This window comes from Cibotium barometz, chromosome 18, assembly GCF_041138505.1.
Source record: "Cibotium barometz isolate CiBa-2024 chromosome 18, ASM4113850v1, whole genome shotgun sequence".
NCBI classification, from domain to species: domain Eukaryota; kingdom Viridiplantae; phylum Streptophyta; class Polypodiopsida; order Cyatheales; family Cibotiaceae; genus Cibotium; species Cibotium barometz.
The window spans coordinates 48,988,309-49,006,090 of record NC_141063.1 but is presented as its reverse complement, the minus strand read 5'-3'; the positions used below and the strand labels follow the sequence as shown (position 1 = coordinate 49,006,090).

The 17,782-nt window shown below is 45.7% G+C and overlaps 1 protein-coding gene across 2 annotated transcripts in view; it reads right to left on the bottom strand.

The window, feature by feature from the left end:
• Positions 1 to 3,423: 3,423 nt before the first annotated feature.
• The window catches only part of LOC147629432 (ARM repeat superfamily protein), a 102,975-nt gene continuing 88,616 nt past the window's right edge, over positions 3,424 to 17,782 (bottom strand). For both annotated transcript variants that reach the window (XM_086812707.1, XM_086812708.1), the window contains 5 exons: positions 17,180 to 17,292; positions 16,947 to 17,082; positions 16,601 to 16,705; positions 3,972 to 4,439; positions 3,424 to 3,851 (listed from right to left, as the gene is read on the bottom strand). In XM_086812707.1, coding sequence (XP_086668833.1) covers positions 4,239 to 4,439; positions 16,601 to 16,705; positions 16,947 to 17,082; positions 17,180 to 17,292 — 555 coding nt within the window. In that variant the 3' untranslated portion in view covers positions 3,424 to 3,851; positions 3,972 to 4,238. The remainder of the gene's footprint in view (positions 3,852 to 3,971; positions 4,440 to 16,600; positions 16,706 to 16,946; positions 17,083 to 17,179; positions 17,293 to 17,782) is intronic.

Genomic DNA, 17,782 nt, shown 5'->3' with positions numbered 1-17,782 from the left:
AATTCAGCCTGAAAAATGATTAGCGCCTCTTCTCCAAATTGATTTGTAGGTGATCGGGTACCATTCATTACAAATTTTCTTCTGTAGCACAGGCTTAGCAATCTGTTAATTGCACTAAAACCTCCTTTACTTGCTAAATTCATCCATACGGTTGAATCATGGGGAGGCTAAGATTTTGAAAAACTCACTTTTCAAGAAAAAGGGTTGTCTCCTGTAGTATTGCTTTAACCATATAAGAATAGTAATGGGTTGTATATCCATCATATCGCAACCTCATAATAGGGTATCTAACACAAGTATACCTACGTACACTTGGATCACTATTATCGGGTGTCCATAAAATAACCCTAGTCCTTTGTGCACGTGGAGTAATCACTAATAGAATGATAAGCTTCTCATCATTAAGGCTTTGATAGGAGCCACCAGGGTCACCATAGAGTGTTATGGGAATATATTAAGTTCTCTTAAAAATCTTTTTTTGAGTAAGCACTTGGAAATAAAAAATGGGAAGATGTCATGGATGAGGAGATAAATACAAATGCGACATGTAAATTAGTGCCTTTACCTAGGGATAAGAAAGAAATTGTGGTTTCGACATTTTACCATAAAGCTCTACATGGACAAGCTCTAGAGGAGCCTTTGCACGACTCTTGCTTTCTTGTGGAAATACATATAACGTTGCTTGTCGCCCATCATATAAGCTTCACACACGTCTAGCATCTCAAAAAATGCTAGTAGATGTGCCACAATCCCATTTCGTTATGAGGTCGTCTTGCACTCCTCCATGTCTAAACCACGTGACATTAGTGAAAATAGTAAAGAGAGTTTTTTGGATCGGATCTTTAAGTAAGTACACCAAATGAAATAAAACTTATCTTGCGTGCTCCAAATGGATCCTGCAACCCAATATGGGCTTCTGTCATGTGAGCCCTGCCGAAAAGCCAATAAAGAATCTAGTATCAATGATTGCACAGAAGTTGTTGATGAACATGAGACTAGGCCAAGGAGCGCCAGAACTCAGGACTGAGCAGAATCATTGAGATCCAAGATGGGCCAATAGTGAAGCCCGAGAACAGAATGTGTCTTTTTTTTTCTTTTTTTTTTCTTTTTTGCGTCACCGCCCTCTTACTCAAGGATGGTAAGAAATTGCACATGCCTGCCCTGAAACTCCATTACCCACTCAAGAACTGTGTAGTATGACTGCCTTCAACTGCTGCACCAATAAGAAGCCGCTATTTCTATGTTGCCGACATCTGCTTTTTGCGACGGCAAAGTATGGGCACGACTGCAAATGACATGATTCAGATTGGCTGCAAGCATGCCGTCTGTGGCCACTAAATCTTCATTGTAAGCTTCTGCTACGCGTTCTTGGTCATTCATGCAGGGTCTGTTAGCGACTTGATGAAGAGATTGATTACTACGACAAAGGGGCGTTGCTGATTGTTTTTGTTGCTACAATGCTATATGTTTTACTGGGCACGTTGAATAGAAGAGCCTCTCAATGAGGAGCGTAGAGGGACAGCCACTACTTTGCAACTGATGAGCTCTGTGTTTGCTTTGTAGGCTGGTAAGATGCTGAGCTTGCTGATTTGTTGATGGGTGAAGCTTTAAGAAACTGTACTCTCTCTCTCTCTCTCTCTCTCTCTCTCTCTCAAAGAATCTCTCAAATATGAATCTTCCTCTCTCCCTCTCTCTCTATCTCTCTCCAAATCCTACAAACTCTAATGCAAAATTAAAAACAGAAAACTCTAATCAATCTAAACACTCATTTTCTAGACTAGGCCCTAGGGCTTTCCTACCAAATTAAAATGATGGGCTGTTTGAGCAAAGATGATCAAACCCTAATAACACTAATTTGGACACAGATTATCACGGACAAGCGTCTTAATGCGTTGCAAAGTCTGGAGATACATTGATTTATAGATTACTAGGGAACAACTATCTCCATAGGAAGGGATACCTTGGATTATAGTTCGCTAGGGAATACCTATCTCTATAGGAAGGATACCTTGGATTATAGTTGGCTAGGGAATACCTATCTCCATAAGAATCTCTATTAAATATCCTCAAAATCACTCCACCTCCCCATGATTCTCTCAACCATATCTACCTTCTCTAAAGTCTTATGTACAATTTCACCAACACATCAACATTTGATTACCTACACTACGTATTTATGGCCCCTTAGACCATCATTTGTCCACACAACTAACAAAGCTTACACGCTCCCACACACACACCATTAGTACAATTCTCAACAAGCGTTCAAGAGATTAGGTGTTAAATGTTTATATTTTTTTGGAGAAAGTAATAATTGTGGAGGCATGTAACAATTCGTACATTACCAACAGATATTTAAAAAATGATGCAATACACGAGTAGACTACCTATTTGGACAAAGTGTGCCAGTGTGCACGCCACATTGAATAATATACGTATCACATATTATAAAAATACTTAAAGAACAAAAATCTGGACAAATTTGGTGTATGAAGGAATGTACTATGCTCCACAATTTGATCGAGCACTACTCAATGCTCATGCACAAAGTCACGTGTAGCAGTAAGCTATCTTTTACCTTAACGATGCTTACATAACCATTTCCTTGGGGGCTGTTATTACAGCTTTTCAGCTTATTCGATACTACATGCACCTTTCGTTGGGCTTGTAGCTAGCTTTTAGGCTCGTGTGCTGACTGGCTGGTGAGAGGAATACAACTTTTCTTGTCCAGTACAAGCACTTGCAACCAATTGAACATGTTGGATAGCTTGGGGGTTGAGTGCGCCGGGCGGCAGCGCAGCCGTGGCGAGAACGTGGCATCCTTTCCCAACCACCAGGGTCACTGGGGGCAGCGTTCCTATCTCCAATGTAAACACCATGCTTTGGGTGGGAGCAACAGCCGCACAAAGCATGCCCTCTGCAGCAACTTCCAGAAAACCACTATTTTTTTCTACTGAAAGGCTACTTCTGACACAGCTACTACGCAGAGTGGCAAGCCTTGTTTGACATGGAAATTTCTGGCCCTCGTTTAACCGCTGCTCATTCATCAAGGACTAGAAACAGACAAGTTATTAGACTGCATTGTTTAACAAGTTCCTCACTTCACTTCTCGCACAAGAGGTTCTCAGTTTTAAAGACCAAAAGCATTTGAGAAACTGATTAATCTCATCAAATCCGTGCTATTCTTCTTTGTGGAGGTCCAATTTATTACACGAACTATTAGTTGTCATGTATAAAAAACAAAGCGTACGAATCCCGTGATCTAATTGTAGTTATTTCCAGCTGTGTTTCTTAGTAAAACACCCCACAAGAACCACAGAGCAAGTGCTTTAGAGTCGTCTCAATAGCCATAGAGTAAGTGTCCTGAGTCAAGGAGTACCTAAAGTAATTATACGATACAAAACGAAAAAGAATACCACAAGCGATAGGAAATTCTGCTTTGAGACTGATGCATAAACATACATGATTGATACATCATATATCTTCAACCATTACTTTGAAGGGAACCGTGTTGAGAGTCAAGGAATGCGTACAGAAAGAATACCAAACAAAAGAAAGCACACCTGCAAGCAATAGGAAACTCTCTTTACAGTTGCATTGATAACGCTAATTCTATATACTTCAGAGCCCTGCATTCGTGAGGTGTATATTGCCCATTGACATGGGCTCAATGTAGATCAACTTTGCATTGTAAGTACACCTCAACTCAACATCAAGCAATGATATCGCTCTTTTGGAGATAACTTCCATGCTTGAGGTCTTCTCACTTGGAACCCATAACTAACGGACAGAATCAGTAACCAAGGCACTGCATTTCCAGTGAGTGCTTAGGCTGCAAGGAATGTGGAAGCCTGCAGAAGAAGGCATAACACGTTAGTCAGAACATGCTCTTACAGATCAAAGTCAAGTAGAAGTACATGCCAGCCACCTTAGATACCAAAATTATACTAATTTATCGCCTCAGCACATACCAAAGCTGCATATAGCCCTTGCAGCTTCAAGCTCGAATCTGACCCAATGAAGGTTCCACCTCTGTAAAACCGTGTATGGATGTGTGCTATATACACTCTCAACATTGTCAGCCAACTTTTTGTAAATCAACTGCCTCTCTATAAGGGTTATGCACCCTCTTACAACAAAAAAAAAGAATAAACCACACGAAGCCGCTTCCTCCAAACAATTGATTTAAACCTCACGCCTACAAAATTTTCTAACACAGTCCACACACAAACTTCTAGTTAGCGGGGGGGCATAACAAAAGCTAGAGCATTTGCAACGTCAGGTGGCAGACTATTCAAAATCGGCTGCAATTGAGGTCCATATTGGGACCAAAGGTGAGCAACTGCCTTGCCAATGTTTGCTTTCACTTCAGTACTTTCCTTTTGCGAAGCTGCCACTTGTGCAAAGACATGAACTGTTTGTGGAATCAATGACAGAATCTGCACACAAAAAGGCCCAAAAATAACTTAAAAGTTGACTCCAAATGGACTGTCTTGAAATAGATATTAAACATGTATTGACAGACAATCAGTCCTAAAGAGTGCTCAATGCACAAACTCACAAGATTGCTTGTCATGGAAAGCCATCTATTACGTAAAAGTTTGAAGAGGACCACTTTTTTCTTGATTTGCAACTGTCTGCTCTTCTAGTTGTGTGCTGGCCACCCACGTCCGGGGGGGAGGGTGGAGGAGCGAGATTATTTGTAGCCTTACAGCCAAGTCCATACGACAGCACCCAAGTGTGGGGATGCAGCTTGAACACAAGATCTCTCGATTGGGAGCCCGACGCATAACCCATTATGTCAGCACTAGAGAGAGAGAGAGAGAGTAATATTAACGTCTACAAAAGACCTGAAGGGTCTATGAGACCATAAGTGGTACAATGATAGCATGGATATACTGAGCCGTGGAAAAAGTAAATGAGAGAAGAGAAAACGACTATCTCTAGTGTATACAGATGTGATGTCAGCATGTGACCCTGTAGGGGGGAGGGGGAACTAGCCATTATCAACTAATAAGGATGCCCTCCTCAGCCAATACGGATCTGATGCCCGGGTAGATCCGCGTATGTCCAGCAGAAGGTCGTGGGTTGGGGACATCTTCACATGCAAAATAGATCGAGCTCTAACATTGAGGACCCCTGTAGGGCAGAGGAGCGGACCACTAGTGTGTACAGAAAAGGGCTCTGATATGGAGGATGCATGATGACTGAAGAAAGCTGTAATGACCGTCATGTCAGATCTGCCTCTCATTATGCTCTCTCAGTAGTGCATCCCTATAACGTCTGAGCTGGAGTAATGTTATGGCCCTGTGTTTTTCTCTTGACATTATGCAAGTGTGCACGGGAACATGGTGGACAGTGTGGACAAGTGTGAGGATGTAGGAAGAGTCAATGAACATTGTGGTAAGTGTGCAGGACATTTGTTGAATGTTCACACTTGGGACCAAATGATTAAAGTCCCTTCTCATAACCCAGGTCATTGGATGTATGCCGCTATTGGCACTGTCTTTGGATGGTGCTGTGTACGGTTCTATGTGGAAACAGGACAGGTTTCAAGGGGAAACAGGCCTAAGGATTCCATGTGGAAACACGTCGTAGGTTTTTGGAGGAAACATGTTTTAGGTTTCTCCAGGAGATAGGTCACATGCAAGCAGTGGTTACAGGAATGGACACATGTTTGGTACACCCTTGCTGCTGATTGGACAGGGGTCGGGGAATCCATGAACTGAGATGGATAGTACCCTTGGAAGGCAGAGAGGGTTGGTATAGGTGTGTCGACTTTATAATATGTTGTGCTGTGATGCGAGTTCTCTTTTGGAAAAATAGTTTGGAGTCTTTGTTGTGAAGCAGGAGAACTGGATGTGTCAGGGTGTAATGTTGTTCATAGGGTGAGAGGCTATGGATGGTTGTGGTAGCCCTGATCATGGGAGAGAGCTTCTGTATGCAGGACTCAATGTGAAAGAGTCTTTTGATGTGAACAATAGCTGGAATTGTTTGTGGATGCCGAGTGAACAAGAAGCCATGATGCAAGGTCTTTGTACGCTTCAGAAGTTCTACCTTGACGGTTGAGTTTCTAGCCTTATTGTAATCAAAGTTTCTATAATCAATTAAAGAAATACCGCAAGGCGCACCACTGCATTTTGGGGCCAATCGATGTTCGTGTACTGTTTGCAGGAGCACTCTAGCTCCCCTTGTTTGTTTTCCTTTTCTAGAGGTGTTCGAAGGTGTTGAAGTGTTGTGTGCAAGTTTGTTTTGCACCGCCCTCTGGTTTTGTCTGAAGGCCAAGGTCGGTTTACAAGGTTCCATTGCCGGGACATCGTTCACTTTCTCAAGGAGGTGAGCCCACGGTTGCTCTTGCCGGGACAATTGCCAACTTCCCCAAGGGAGCGAGCTCGTGGTTGTCTCATGAGAGTCACATCAAAAGCTTCAACATGTGGAAAGTGAAAAGGAAGTGTAGGAGGCAGTACAGGACTGTGTCTTTGCCTGTATGAGGTGAAGAGAAAAGCTGATGATGAAGCTCAGGAGAAAAGACACCAAGGACAAGAAGTAGTCGGCTAGGAAAAGAAAGCAGTTGAAGTGTTATGGTGCATAACTTGGGTTGAAGGCTATGGCTTTCGACACTTTGTCACCGGTGGTATCTTCACGGAGGCTTCATGGGTTCGGAAGGCAACTTTTTTCTATGTTTAGCAGTGGTGATCTACTATGCTTCATCAGGGACTTGTGCTTACCACTTGGACAGAGTGCAAGCAAGTTTTGGGTACCTGAGGATGATTTAGATGAGGCTCAGCCGAAAGCAGAGGAACTTGATGAGGTTCTTATTCCTGAGCAGATACTCGCACACAAGGAAAGAAAGGTACGAGGTAAAGTTTCCCGTCGCTATCTTGTGAAGTTCAAGAAGTATTCACTGATGGATGCGAAGTGGATGGAGGAGGGTGACTTAGCAGATTCACCTCAGGTATTGCGGCTTTATATTGATGCCTTTGAGTTGGAGCCAACTCTTGCTATGGCTCATTAGGGTTCAACAGAGCTAGGGTCTGGAGCATTGCCTGATGCTCAAGAGGGGGGTTTCACATCCGCTCCCTTCTTACAAACAAGCTCAGTTGTCATCTAGGAATCGCTTGGTGATATCTTTGTATTCACCCGAAGGTACTGATAGTTGACAGTACATCTGCTTATGGGACTTCTATAATATTGTGTACTAGTCACACGTGTCTGGAGCATTGCCTGATGCTCAAGAGGGGGGTTTCACATCCGCTCCCTTGTTACAAACAAGCTGAGTTGTCATCTAGGAGTCGCTTGGTGATATCTTTGTATTCACCCGAAGGTACTGATAGTTGACAGTACATCTGCTTATGGGACTTCTATAATATTGTGTACTAGTCACATGTGATGGTAAAGTCGAGTATGGTTCACAGTTGGCTCCACCATGAACTATAACTGCAACTATGGATAACTCTGTCTAAACCTATGGTTAACAGAGATGGTTTTTGCCTTTGGAACTAATGTATGACTGAGGAAGATTGGGATGTTGATCTTTGTCATATGGTTCTGGTTGTTCTTGACCACAACGTTGGTCAATTGGATATTGAGATGAATGCTATTTGTGGAGCTAATCGCATGGATTGGTTGAGCTCAAAGTTTGCGGCAACCTGAGCTAACACTTCGAGACTCTATGGAGGGCATAAGTCTTGCAAGCAATCCTAGAGTTGGTTTGGTTCATGGATATACGGATCGAACTCTATTTGTGCATGTATTCATACACTTTCTGAGATATTATTGTATTTTGGTGCCATTGGATCCTGGTACACTTGAGAATACGTCGGGTATACTCCAGATTGTGTCGTGTGAGGCATGTATGTTGGTATAATACATCAAGTACTTTACTATGTTCATGGTGCACCACTAGTTGTGGGTCCTCCGGGATGTCCATACGAGGAGTGGATAAAGCATCAGGAGGGACATATGTGGGAAGTACATAGCGGATGTATTGCTTGAATATGTCGGACATATGTGGGAAGTACATAGCGGATGTATTGCTTGAATGCATTGAGTGCTTTCATATGCTCATGATGTATCACCAGTCGTGGGTCCTGCGGGATAGCCATGGACGTAAGGCTTGCGAGCAGCCCTTAGACTATTACTTTACAATGGATAAAGCATCTTGAGGAGCATATTGCTTGCGAATGTATGTGTGTCATATGTGGAATTACGCATGGTTTTGTTTTTGGCTAACACAGGTTATGTGTTCACACTTGGTTTTAGAGTTTTGTTGCAGGTTCTTATGGAACAAGCAAGAGTATTTTGTCATTTTGATGCGAGAGCATAGCCATATTGTGCACGATGATTGTTTCATCACTCGGATACACTTGAGGGCGATTGCTTTTGTTATATGAGGCGTCTCTGCTCGACAGATGCCTTACTATGCCATTGAGTGCAATCGAGGACACTTGCCATTTTTCAAGAGGGGGGTATGTTAAGCCCTGTGCTTTTCTCTTGACATTATGCAAGTGTGCACGGAACATGGTGGATAGTGTGGACAAGTGTGAGGACGTAGGAAGAGTCAGTGAACATTGTGGTCAGTGCGCAGGACATTTGTTGAATGTTCACAATTGGGACCAAATGATTTAAGTCCCTTCTCATAACCCATGGGGACAAAGGTTGGAGGGGACAAAGGTTATTAAAACCATCAAAAAATAAATAAAAGAGCACCCCTTTTTGAAGATCGTGGCCCTTTTGGGAGGCGTTACCCTATTATTGGGGGGAATGCCCCTTTTGGAGGAGTCGTCGATTGCAGCTATGGGCGTGGGTGCTTTTTCTCAAGGGAAGGCTGGCGGGCTGCTCACGCTTGGGCTCCCTCTCTTTGGAGGAAGGTGGGCTGGCTGCAGGCGGCGCATAGCAGAACTGCAGTCAGGCTGCAGCTACACGCCCCAGGGGCTGGTCGAAAAACAGTCTGGCTGCAGCCCATGGGCTCCCCCTTGGTAAGCCGGTAGGCTGGACTGCTCTTTCCCATAGTCACAGGAGACGTGGGGGACGGACCCCTGGGATGGGGGAACGCTGTTCCATAACGTGCTGGAACGGAGACGGGATGGGGACGGCCGGGGGACGTGCGAGTCCATGCTGTAACAACGGGACAGCAATTCGGGAATGCGGGACGGAACGGGACGGGACGGTCAACTGACCGTTGCGCACACAGTTGACTGCAGTCTGCCGTAGCCGTTGCGCCCTGTAGCCGTTGGGCAGCCCCTCCCCACTTGGCCCATGGCTATAAGAAGAGCCCCCATTGGCACATGCTATAGGAAGATTCAGGACAAACCTTGGCAATTGCTCTAGCCTCTTAGCTCTTGCCACTTGCAAGGCTCAAGCAAGGCTCAAGCAAGGCTCAAGCAAGGCTCAAGGCTCCTCAACTTTCAAGGCTTAAGTGGGAAGCTCATTGGCTCAACACTCCTCAAGGCTCAAGACTCAAGTGGGCTTTGGGCAAGGCTCAAGTGGCATTGGGTAACTTCTAATTTCAAGTTGTCACTTGTAGTCTTGTTGCTCTCCTACACTCACCTTTTGCTCTAGCCTCTCCATTGGCAAGCGCACGCCGCACACAGACACACACACCCTCACCTCTTGCAAGTTGCTTTAGCCTCTCCTACATCTCTCTCCTACACTCACCTCCATTGCTCAAGCCTCCTTGGCACTTGCCTCCGCCCTCCATGGCATCTTCATCGCGACCATCCCCCGCACCTCGTTCCGGCGGCGCCAATATGAATAGAGGGAGGAGGACCCAAGGTTGGTCTTGGTGGGAAGAGGTCAACTCCGATCATCCCGGAAGTGGAGGAGGCTCTCGCCCATGGTCGTGCAAGCTATGTCCATATAGGTGAACGGGTCGGGTGGATAAAATGAGAGCTCACCTCTTGCATGAGCCTAGTCACAAGGTCCGATTTTGTGATCACGTCACACCGGCAACGAGGAGGCAGCTTCTTGAACGCGTTACCGCACATGAGGCCTTGCTTTCAAAGAGGAGAGTGCCGTGTGTGGTCGTGGATACCGCAACACTAGTGAGGCCATCCCAAGGTTCGGCATCCACATCGCCATCCCCATGTGCATCCACTTCATCGGCACCCGCAGCCGCATCACCCGCCCCACAAGAACGGGCCCCAACACCATCCTTCTCCATGCCGACCACATCCACACACTCACGCCGGCAGAGTACTCTTGAGGGTAGTTGGGACCCCAAGAAGAAGGAAGAGGTGGATACGGCCATAGCCCGCTTCTTCTTTCATGACCACATTGCTTTCCATGCTGCCAAGTAATCAAGAATTAAGATGTCTAGCTTAAGATCTATCATTTTACAATGTTCCTCTTACAAGTTACTTGAACTTTGAACTTTGAACTTTGAAGTTGATCGGTTATTAAATTATTCATTTTTTGTGGATAGATCGGACTACTTCAAGGTCATGGTGAAGAAGATAGGGGAGTATGGTCCAAAATATACGCCCCCATCATCGGAGTCTTTGTGCACCACATTGCTAGAGAAGGAGAAGAGGCTTGTGGAGCAAGCAACAGAAAACACGAAGCGACAATGGGCAAGGAATGGAGTGTCCCTGATAGCCGATGGATGGAGTGATACGCGGAAGTGGAGTGATCCATGGCCTTGTTGCGCGGTGAGATGTACTTCATCACCTCACATGATGCTTTTGGGACCGGGATGAGGCTAATGTGCTAGCAGCAGAGTGGGCTAGTGGCATAGAGATCATTGGCGGAGACCTAGTTGTGGGCTTTGTTGCTGATGGGGAGGCTTCGAATAGGGCAGCTGGAGCGATCATCAAGAGCATGTACCCCAGCATCACCGTGTCATTTTGCATGGCACATTGCTTAAATAATCTCTTGAAGGATATTGGGGACTTGCCATGGATCCGGCCTATCATCCAAGTGGACAGCCAAATAGTGACATTTGTCACAAACCATCAGTTTCTACACCATGAATTTTCCAAAAAATCCAGCCGTTAGCTCCTCAAATACTCACATACGAGGTTTGCCTATAACTTCTTGATGCTCCACGGATTGAAAGAGTGTAGTGGTGCATTGAGACAGTTGTTCATTAGTGACGAGTTCACTTCTTCACCATTGGATTCCACTGAGACAAGAGCTCTATGCAAGGAAAACTCAAAGAACCATGATTTTTGGGAAAAAGTGAAGTGCATTGATGCTATGGTTCAACCTATTGTCCACTTGATGAGGCTATGGACAGCATGATAGAGAAGCTAAGGGATTTGGAGCCAGATAAGGACAGGTATGAGGAGATCCGTGCCCTATGTGTGCGTAGGTGGAACTCCTACTCCTCTCCTTTGCATGCAACAGCCTATGTGGTGGACCATGAGTTTCAGGGTAAAGGGCAAGAAAGTGACGCAGAGGTGAGCAAGCTATGGAGACATGTCTTGACTCAACTTGTGCCTAACCCAAATGTTAGGCGGAAGATCCGTGACCAGTTGTCCAAGTATAGGAGCTTTTAGGGCTCTTATGGACACATGGATGCATAGGAAGATCGCTTCAAAGTTGGGGCTCCTTTGTGGAGGGAAGTTTTTGGTTCGGATGAACCTGAGCTTCAGCATCTAGCCATCCGCATTCTCAGCCAAGCAGTGAGTTCCTCTTGCCTAGAGAAACTTTGGAGCTCATTCAGTCACATTGCATCGAAGAAGAGGAACCGTCTTGGGGTGGAACAGGCAAATGATCTAGTCTTTGTGAGTGCAAACTTGCGAATGCTTTTCAAGAGTGCAACTGCAAAGGCTGATGCATTTACCGAGTGGGAGATGTCTTAGGATGATGAGGAGCTGGAGGAACAAGTGGAGGACATCTCTATGGAGCCTACACGCATTGCAAGGACCCATGATCATGAGGCCAGCACTTCACATGCCCCTTGAGGCTTTTTGACATTTGTACTACTCTAGTGATAGTCTCTTTTTTGTATGCCACTTACATGGTTAGGGCGTAGGCCTTTGCCCTTGTCTTTTTCTTTAGCCTTTGGCACCAAGGTCCTGGGTGCCCAATCTCCTTTTTTGTAACACCCATTTTTTTGCTAATATGACTTAATATTGATGCTTTGGAAGTGTAAAGTGACTTTGTTTTAGTATTGCTAAGTTTCTTGAATGAGTGCTTACTTAAAATTGCATATTTTGTATGCCATCCCATGCCGTTCCCCGTCCCAGTTCCCAGGAATCCCCGTCCCCGTTCCTCGTCCCATGTTACTATGCTCTTTCCCCCTCTCTTGCGTGGATGGCAGCGTGGGACTGCAGGGGCAGCAAGAGATGCAGTACGACAGGACTGTTCTATCTCTCTCTCTCTCTCTTTCGTGGAAGTGGCTGTAGCGCACACATGGGTTCTCTCTCTCTCTCTCTCTCTCTCTCTCTCTCTCTCTCTCTCTAGAGTCATGGACTATTGTGATTAGCGATTCTTGGGTTTTTATCTCCTGGAGATCCACAAGCTCAGAGAGTCCATTATCAGGAGCAGACGCTCGACTGGCAGGGAGTCCACACGGAGACAGATTACTGACTTCTTTAGAGGGACTACCCACGAGGACACACAGCCGACAGCCCAACAGTGGGCACCCCGTGGAACTCTAGTTGAGAGAGCTATCCAGTTGGGCAGATCCAGACGCCCGAGGATTCGTGGATCATCACATCGGAGACAGTGCCTACATCGGAGGATTCAGAGCATCATTGCGAGGCATCGGGCTCATCCGACCAGGCATCTCACTATGGCAGATATCCGACAGAGACCCATGCAAGAGCTCCTAGGATGATTACCACTCCAGCCATATACTGTTGTACTCACTGTCACTTTTGTACTCCCCCATATTCATGTATTCATGTATCCATGTACTCATGTACCCCATTTTGACTAGTAGCATTAGCTTCCCACTCTCCCTAGTTGCTGCTTCCGGATGCACCCTACTGATGTATTGTATGGCTAGATACTTACGTTCAGTTCTTTCTTTTCTTTTCCAGACAGTGTATCACATGTCACATGGTTGTAACTTTGGTTTCATAGGTCACTTTGGCCTTTTGAAGACGTTAATATAACATTTCATTTCTCTCTCTCTCTCTCTCTTGGCACAACCACGTGGGCTGGACTACAGGAGGGCAGAAACGCAGGACTGAGCAGGAAACGCACAGCTGTGTGGGCTTTTCTCTCTCTCTTGGAAGGAGGCATGGGGTTGTTTTAAGATTGTTTATGGCTGTTTTGGTTGGCTGCAAGTACAGCTGTGTGCATGGGTCTCTGGCCTGCAAGCTTGGATGTGTTTCTTGGCATGGAGGAGATGCAAGCTCGCATGGGTGCAGATTGTTTGCTTCCTGCTTGATAGGAACAGAGGGACCTGCAGTTGTGGGCTTATCTATGTTTCCAGATTTGTCATGGGGAAACAGGTCATTGAATGTATGCCGTTATTGGCACTGTCTTTGGATGATGTTGTGTATGGTTCTATGTGGAAACAGGACAAAGGTTTCAAGGGAAAACAGGCCTAAAGATTCCATACGGAAACAGGTCGTAGGTTTCTCGAGGAAACATGTTTTTGGTTTCTCCAGGAGATAGGTCACATGTAGGCAATGGTTACAGGAATGGACACATGTTTGGTACAGCCTTGCTGCTGATTGGACAAGGGTCGGGGAATCCATGACTGAGATAGATAGTACCCTTGGAAGGCAGAGAGGGTTGGTACAGGTGTGTCGACTGTATAATATGTTGTGTTGTGATGCGAGTTCTCTTTTGGGAAAACAGTTTGGAGTCTTTGTTGTGAAGCAAGAGCACTGGATGTGTCAGGGTGTGATGTTGTTCATAGGGTGAGAGGCTATGGATGGTTGTGGCAACCCTCATCATGGGAGAGAGCTTCTATATGCAAGACTCAATGTGAAAGAGTCTTTTGATGTGAGCAATAGCTGGAATTGTTTGTGGATGCCGAGTGAACAAGAAGCCATGATGTAGGGTCTTTGTAGGCTTTAGGAGTTCTACTAGACGGCTGAGTTTCCAGCCTTATTCTAATCAAAGCTCTTATAATCACTTAAAGAAATACCGTAAGGGGCGCCACTACGTTTTGGGGCCAATCGGTGTTCGTGTACTGTTTGCAGGAGCACTCTAGCTCCCCCTGTCTGTTTTGCTTTTCTAGGTGTTCGAAGGTGTTGAAGTGTTTTGTGTGCAAGTTTGTTTTGCACCGCCCTTTGGTTTAGTCTGAAGGCCAAGGTCGGTGTACAAGTAAGTACATGCCCAAGCATGTCTGATCATCAAACTGCATCACCTCTGCAAGTGGACCAAACCGCTCATGGAAGAGGCAGTGGAATGTTCCCCATATCTCATAGTATGCCGGGCAGCTAAGCATGTAGTGTGCCTCATCTTCCACATGTCCCGTGGTGCATACTCTACATATTCAATCCTCATGTGGAGCATCATGAACTCTGCCACTCTCGTCTTTGAGGCAGTGGGAAGACATTGAGAGTTGGCCAACCACGATATGTATGGCACGTGACATATGGATCTGAATGTATCTTTGAATCACACTGAAATCAACCTCAAAGACTACTAAAAAATGGCCCTGTAAAACTGGTCTTTCGTACCAAGCTCAAAGGAAGGAGACACCCATGTCTCTTCCGCCTCCCCCTCCCTCATCTCCTGCTTTCTCCCTCCATCAGACTCCTGCCCCAGTAGCTCGCCTGCACCTGTCTCAGTCCCCACCCTCATTCCGTGTTGCCTCCCCCCCTCGCCTCAGACCCTGCCATTGCTCTGCTTTGTCTCCTCGCTACCAGCTATCCCTCGGCCCCCTGCGCAGCCCACTAGTCTCCTCCTTTGTTCCTCCTCGCCCTCTTTCCTCCACCCAGATGCCGACCAATCCCCTTTCGGTTCCGTGCTTCCCCCCTTTTGTCCACCCCACTCTATCCTCTTCTTCTTCTTCCTAGTCATGTGCTATCCGCTTTCGGGTAAATTTCTCTTTTACGCAAGATTAGGAAACTTCTGGTCTTTAAATCCCCAAGATAACTTCATGGCAACCGCTCCGTCATACCAGACCAAGGCCGTCGTCCATTGCCTCTCTTTTTCATAAGCGAACCTGCAACTCCTTGCTTCGACAGTCGCATTTTTGGAGGCCTCCACCTTGGATTGCAAGATTGTGGATTGCCACCTGGCATCCGCCCCAATGGGGCATGGTGGTACGGTGAAGTGAGACAACATATCTGCTGCCTGTCGGGATCCCATCACATAGTCCACTGTACTGCTCTCGCCCCCACTGGAAAGCAAGTCAACCCACCTGAATCTGGCCACTAAGTCATCCCGTTATAAATAACGAGATGGTGTCGGGCCCCAAGCTCCAGCAACTGTTGCCCATATCAAGTGTTGTCAGCTCCTCCGTTAGCGGAGATCCGAGTGGTCCTTGTATCCTCTGTAGCTAGCGGCTCTAGTCTCAAGGGATCCTCAAAGTCAAAGATCTCGCACTGTCTGCTCTGAGTCCGTGCATTGAAGTCCCCCATCAAGAAGACTTCTCCCAGTGTCGAATAGTGTAAGATCTCCTCAAATAAGACAGAGTATGGAGACTCAGTAGCCTCTCCTCCACCCGGCTCCTCGGTGGTGGCAAACCGCGACTCCTTCGGAGGAAAGTAGCAAAGGGCGATATAAATCCATCTGGTCTCCGAGAGGCGTAAGCTAATCCACATGTATCTCGCCTCCCAGTCTCATGCTACGACTTGAACATGCTCATGTAACCCATGTCTGAAAAGCGCTGCAATGCCTCCTGAACCTCGGGAGGTGGCCTGTCTCATCCCCTGTCGGTGAGCTGACTCCTACTGATAACCCTCAACCCGTGGTAAGCCCCTCTCCGGGCTCTCATGTGTCTCTGTCATCAAGATGATATCCCGGCCCTCCATCACCTCAAGTCTCCCTGGATGTGTCCATAGGACTCCATTACAGTTCCAGACTGCTATGTGTATCTCTTTGTCTTCATGTTGTTTCCTCCGTGTCTCATAGGCCAGATGGCGCTATTCGACCCTCTTCCCATCAATGTAGAAGTGACCATCCCTATAATGTGCCTTCTTCCCTTCTTTGCGTGCCGCCTTGATCTTCGGCATGCATAATCTTCTGTGCTCCAGCTGCATCCATGTGAGGTCATCATCGAAGTAGATGGGGTCCCCTGGCAAGCTCCTCAAGATAGCCCGTCTTCTCATAAAGCTCATCCTACTCTCCTCGTCCGGGAACTGTAGCACTAAGGCCTTGCTTTTGGTGGAGTCCTTTGGGGTTGTCCTCCATACTCTAGAGAGAGAGAGAGAGAGAGAAAGTGTTCTATTACCGTCTACAAAGGACTGAAGGGTCTATGAGACCAGAAGTGTTACAATGTATCCATGAGGTGACAAAATCATGGGGAAAAAGTCACAATGGGTCTATGAGACCAAAAGTAGTACAAATATTCCTCTAGTACTAAGCCACGGAAGACTAAAAGAAACTTAAAAAACTGTTACAAAGGGATATATATATATATATATATATATATATATATATATATAGAGAGAGAGAGAGAGAGAGAGAGAGAGAGAGACTGTGCAGACAGCATGGACCCAGCATCCCTGATGTATATAAGAACTACCTCAGGGTGTGAAGCAAAAATCAAACTGCATAAGCAGTTATATACTGTCATTGATTCACCCAAATCGTCCTTCAAAGGCAAGGCAGCAATTAAAATTGGTAAAACCTGTAAACAGAAAGACAGAACCACATCAAATCCCTTCACACAGTAGACCAAACCACTGATGTCAAATAAACTTGCAACCTATAGCCCTTTTGGGAATATGCATGCAATTTATACCCTTTCTAAGAATCTACCATGCAATCTACACCCTTTCAACTTCAAATAAAGACTGTTAAAAACATAGAAGAAAGTAGATTACTATAAAAAAATATATGGGAGAAAGCAGATTACTTTAGGGAGCTACCTGAGCCAAGGGAATGGCCTGAGGTTGTGTCATTATCATGCGAGCAACAGCCCCCGCTGCATTGTCTCTGACAGCATCATCAGTCTCATTTTCTCCAAAGAGTTGATGCAATGCAAAAAGAATGTTATTATAATATCTATTCAAAAATTTTAAGGTTTTAGCATAGCACAGTAATCGTTGAGTGTTGAGAGAACGACATAGTGAATGTGGAAATATCAAGAATACTTGGATACTTCAATGCTACTTCTCCACTGTTTTTGCACAGCTCTCCTACACAAAAAGCAGCATTTCTCCTATTTGTTGCATCTGCAGACCCCAGCTCCTTTATTGCTAGCGGCATGATCACCTAAAATAGCAACATGTGATAGGCATAAAAGAAATTTTTTTTATTTGAATTAAAGATAACCATAAACCTAGTTCTTTTTTTCCCCAGAAAAAAACATCCTTCCATTAGTTAAAAATCAAGCAGCCAAAGGCTAGATGTACATGCTCAGAGCCCTCAAAAGAGGTCAAGAGAACAGTTAGGGAAGGTGGTTCCCTCCATGGCTGGCCGTTCTCAATGAAAAACTGGCATGCAATCCAATCCTCCCTAGAGCTTCCCCTACTAGATGTGGAGGGTATGAATGATATCAGTCCAAATGGAGCAGATGGACTCAGCTGGGTTGGGGGATTGGATGGAGCCTCACTGCAACGGGCCCACTATATGTGCCATGCAGCAATGCTGCTGATGATCTTCCATCTCTGACAAATGCTGTAGATCAGGCCTCTAAAGACAGGCCCAGATTAGGAACTGCACATATAGAAGAGGGTGGAGCTGGCCTCTGCCACCCAGACTA